At 51.9% G+C, this 4,550-nt stretch overlaps 1 protein-coding gene across 1 annotated transcript in view; it reads right to left on the reverse strand.

Moving 5' to 3' along the window:
• Nucleotides 1-236: 236 nt before the first annotated feature.
• BCL11A (BCL11 transcription factor A) overlaps nucleotides 237-4,550 on the reverse strand; it is a gene marked incomplete at both ends in the record, with an annotated part of 73,492 nt that continues 69,178 nt past the window's right edge. The window contains one exon of the mRNA XM_082481546.1: nucleotides 237-328. Within this exon, the coding sequence (XP_082337672.1) occupies nucleotides 237-328 (92 nt within the window). The remainder of the gene's footprint in view (nucleotides 329-4,550) is intronic.

Raw genomic sequence — 4,550 nt, forward strand, 5'->3', positions numbered from 1 at the left:
TAAAATAAACGAAGAAAAAACCAAAACCAAAACCAAAACAACCCGACCCCAGAGAAGTGTTGTACTCTATTACAAAATATAAATACGATAGTCTTGCAGGCAGGAGGAGCCCGGGGAGCGCTGCCTTCGGCGGGGGACTTCTCAGGCTCTCCCGGGGAACGCAGCGAGCCAGCAGGACGGAGGCCACCTCCGGACGCCGAGATGCCGCCGGCCGCTCACCCCAGCTTCACCTCCTTTCAGAATTTAAGTGCTCTTGAACTTCCATCCGAAAACTGCCAGACATCCGGGGCTCCCTGGGCGCTGCGCCAGCTGGGGGGGTACGCCGAACCTACAGAGAGCATGGGGACAGAGGAGAGAACAGGTGTGACATGACCCACAGTGCGAGTTATTCTCTTATTTTACTTTTTTTGTCTCTCTTTTCTTTTTTTTTTTTTTTTTTTTTTTTCCCTTTAACAACTAGGACACCCAACTGTCGCAAAGGGATAAGACAGTATGGAGCCCTTCCTCCTCTCAGGCCACACTCTCGTGTCCGGCATCACTCGGCACCATCAGGAACCACGGGGATCGTTCGGGAGGAGAAACCTCTAGGCTTTACTGAGAAACCAGCGCTGCGCCAGGAGCTCGGTTTGGGCAAGGACTGAGCCAGTCTGTCTGAAAATTTCCTCCTATTCTTTCCCAAAACCTTGGGGGCTTCCTCCAGTACCCGTGGTGTATCTGGGTGCCGAAGACCCTCTTAAAGCCATCGGTACCGTTAGTACGCCACGCGGCGGGTGGTTTGTGGAGGACCTTCGCCAACTCATCACACGTTGGGTATCACACTGCGTGCAAGCGCGCGCGCGCTGCAAAGCCCCAGCCCGTGCCCAGGGAAGCGCTCAGGCGACTCGCCATCGACTCCGGCGGCACGGGACCGGGGCTCCAGGACAGCAAACATCCCTGGCTTCACTCACACAGGGAGGGAGAGGGGCTGCGAACCCCTCCTCGAGGCCGACCACCAAGCACTGCGCTACCCCAAACGGCGAGCTAAGGGCTACACTGCATGCGGGGGCGGTGGCGAGGCCGGTGCATCGTCAGCTCACCCCCCAAAATCCACCTCCACATCCCAACCCGGGGCGCCAGTTTCTACGGAAATTGCTTCATTAATACTTAAGAGAGTGGTTGAAGGGCTACGTGCGAGCTGCCATCAAGACTAAGCAGGCAGCTCCTAGGCCAGATCTTCAGCAGCTGTAAACCAGAGTGGCTCCTCCAAATTCGAGAGCACGTGCCCGGTCCCCTCCCCCAGGGAGGGCTTGTTGCTACTGATGTCTGAGCCCAACACATTTCAGGCTGTCATTACAGCCGGCCAAGACGTTCAAGGGAGCCGAGAGCGCCGCGGCCATCCCGGCCACAAGCCGTACCAGCGCAACACCGCTGCAAACCGCACCTCCCACCAAGGGGCAAGAAACTGGGGGGAGGGAGTCCCTCGGCGAGGAGGGGACCCCACACCTAGATGCCCGTGGCTCCTTTGAAACCAGCAGCCGAACAGCCGGGCTCGAGGAGCGGCGGCTCTCCAGCAACTCCAGCAAAGAACCCGCCGGGCAACACCACTCTCCTAGTCAACAGTACGATTTGCCACACACCCACTGAAAATGGTTTTCAACTTCTATGGGAGAAAAAAAAAAAAAAAAAAAAAGAGGGAGGGAGCTAAAAGAGCGGCTGGTATCTCTCTTCTGGTTTTGTACAAACTCTGCACTTAGATAAACCCCGAAACTATCTCATCAGATATGCCAAAGCCTCCTGAATGTCAAGCAAAGACATGGTATCACTTATTCCTGTATTTATCTCAGCTCTTGGAAACACAATAAATACGAAACATCTGTAGTCTGAAGTCTGGATACTGTTTCAGTGCCCTCATTACATTAATCATTCAATTTGGAGGAGATTAAATACTAACGGCCAAGGGGGTCCGTGCCATAAAAGCGCATTCCTCCTCGAAAGTTGATGGGGTTTGGGATTTTAACAATAGACACACTGTTACCCAAATATCCCTCTTATTTATAGAGACATCTTTTCGCACAGAGAGAAACGGGCAAGTTTCTAGGCAGCACAGGTCACGTGTGCGCGGGATGCCAGAGCAGCTCGAGAGCACACGATGAGGCCTTGGATGGATCCGTGCCCCGACCCAACAAACTTCAGTGGGTTTATCATGCCATTAACTGATCGCCACTGGCAGAAAAACATCACGTTAGCGAATTCCGCTTTGGTGTTGAGGCAAGAGCGCGTTGCTCGCAAGCTAACGCTCTCGCCGGCCAGCTCAGACAACTTCTCCTACAGCAGGAGCTGCATCTCCTGAAGCTCCTCCAACCCGCCGTGTGCACGGCTGCAGGGCGCAGCAGCACCCGGCGGCCTTATTTAGCTCTCTGAAACCTAGAAATCAAATGCATCGCTGCACAATTGGAAAAAAATAAAATAAAATAAAATAAACCGTCATATGCTTTCCACCTGTGAAGTCCTGTAGCAGCGTGTGGAGCCCAGATCTGCCTAAGAGATGCCTGTATATAGATCTGTATACAGATGCCTGTATATATGCCTGTATACGGGATTACTTCACACGTAAAGCATAGTATAGAGAAAGACAGTGGAACGACGACCGCTGTAAGACAGACGTGGGGTACAGCACCCGCTCGGAAAGACAGCCAGGCTACGCTCCCCCCCGGGCAGACCAGCTAACGCGAGTCCTCTAGCCAACGTCTCGACTGCGGAGCCACCAGCCAGCAATTTTAGCGAGCGGGAAGGAGAAACCGGACTCAGCGCGGACATTTCATGGCGCGGGATCAAAAGTCGTGTCGTCAAGGCAGCTGCCAAGCGCTCTGCGCATCCCTGTGTACACCAGCACTCCCAGGGACCGTCACCGCGTCCATCCCCGTCACCCCGAGCCCACCACGCCGGGGCCGGACCCTGCCTCCCCTACGCTGTGCTAGGGGTCCCTCCGGCAGCACCCACATCCGCACAGCTCCGACACGGCATCCACCTCGGCGACAGCCAGGGGGTACCGGTGCCAGCCCGGCGAAGGGGAGCACGGTTTGGGGGTGCTTTTCCAGGCTCCCTGCACGCTTGTCCCACTAGACCGGACAATGCAACCTTCATTCCTCCTGTCCTGGGATTAAAACGGAGCTGCTTTTTTTTTTTTTTTCCTCTTCTCTCTTAGAAAAGGAATATTTTTTTTTTTCTCTTTAGATCTATATTTTTGTACATTTGTTAAATCCCGAACTTCCCCTTCAGAAGGCGCTGGGCAAAATACAGGCAACAAACGATGCCATCACAAGAAGACGACAGAACAACTGGAAGGCTTTACAGAAATCAAAAAAAGGAAAAGGAAAAAAAAAGAAGTATTAAATCCATTACACTCGGAACAGCAAGAGACAGTATCACAGCGGTACGTGCTTTAATAAAGTAAAGAGATGCTGCAACATGCAGTATTTGTCAAACTGACAACATATACGGACCCCTAAGGGGGGGACAGGGGAGACCTGAACTGGAGTCCGGATTTTAGAGACAATGCACATAAAACGTTTCATAAACCTGTGATTCCCACCAGAAATTTAAAAAAAAAAAAAAAAAAAAAAAAAAAAAGCCCACAGGAGAAGCGGGGAAGCTCCCAGCTCCAGCTCCAGCCTCCAGTCGGGAGCGGTGCCGGGAGCTTTGGGCATCGGTCATCCCAGAGCTGCGGCGCGTAACCCCCCCCCGCCGAGAGAAATCAGCTCCTGTGTGTGCCAGAGCCTGATTTCACCCCGCGCCCCAAAACCAGATGGGGACGGGGGAGTCTCGGGGAGGGGGGTGGGGGTGGGCTGTAGAGCATTTTTTTGCTCACCTCTTCTGCCAAACCATTGCCAAACTGGGAAAGCCAGAGATGCCGCCGGTTATCGGGGAAGGGGGGGGGTCACAGCTTAGTCCTTGACTAAAGGAGGGGAAAAAAACCCACCCGAAAACTACAGGTCCAGACTGCAAACACTTTCCACTGGCCACAAAGCTAACTCGTTAGCCCAAAAATCCTCTTCCTCGGCAGAGGCAGCTTATTTAAGGACAAGCTGGGCGGCGGGCGCTCCTCGGGGATAGGAGCGGGCACCCCAAAACGCCCCAGGGCGGGACCTGCTCCTACATACAGTCTGCTGCTGGAAGCCATCTACAGCGTGTGTCAAATGAGGACACGAGAAGCTGACACTGTGTACTTTAAGGTTTTTTTTTTATTTTTTCAATAAAGGGACAAAATGGGTGTATGAACAGGATAATGCAGACAACTGCCAAAAAAACACAGACAGTGGTTTTTCCAATAGAACTTAACAAAGACCAGAAACAAATACAATAAAAAGCCAGGTTGTAATGACCTTTGGTCATCCAAATAATAAAAAAAAAAAAATAAAAAAAAAATCCCCCCCCAAAAAACCCCAAAGAAAAATAAAAGATCAAATTAAGTGCCTCTGTTTTGAACAGAGCACATAAGCAATAATAAATAGTGACTCCCATAGTAAAAGATAAAATTTCAAGTTACGACAAACAGCTTTCATTACAGGAAT

The sequence above is a fragment of the Vanellus vanellus genome (genome assembly GCF_965231255.1).
Source record: "Vanellus vanellus genome assembly, chromosome: 3".
NCBI lineage: Eukaryota > Metazoa > Chordata > Aves > Charadriiformes > Charadriidae > Vanellus > Vanellus vanellus.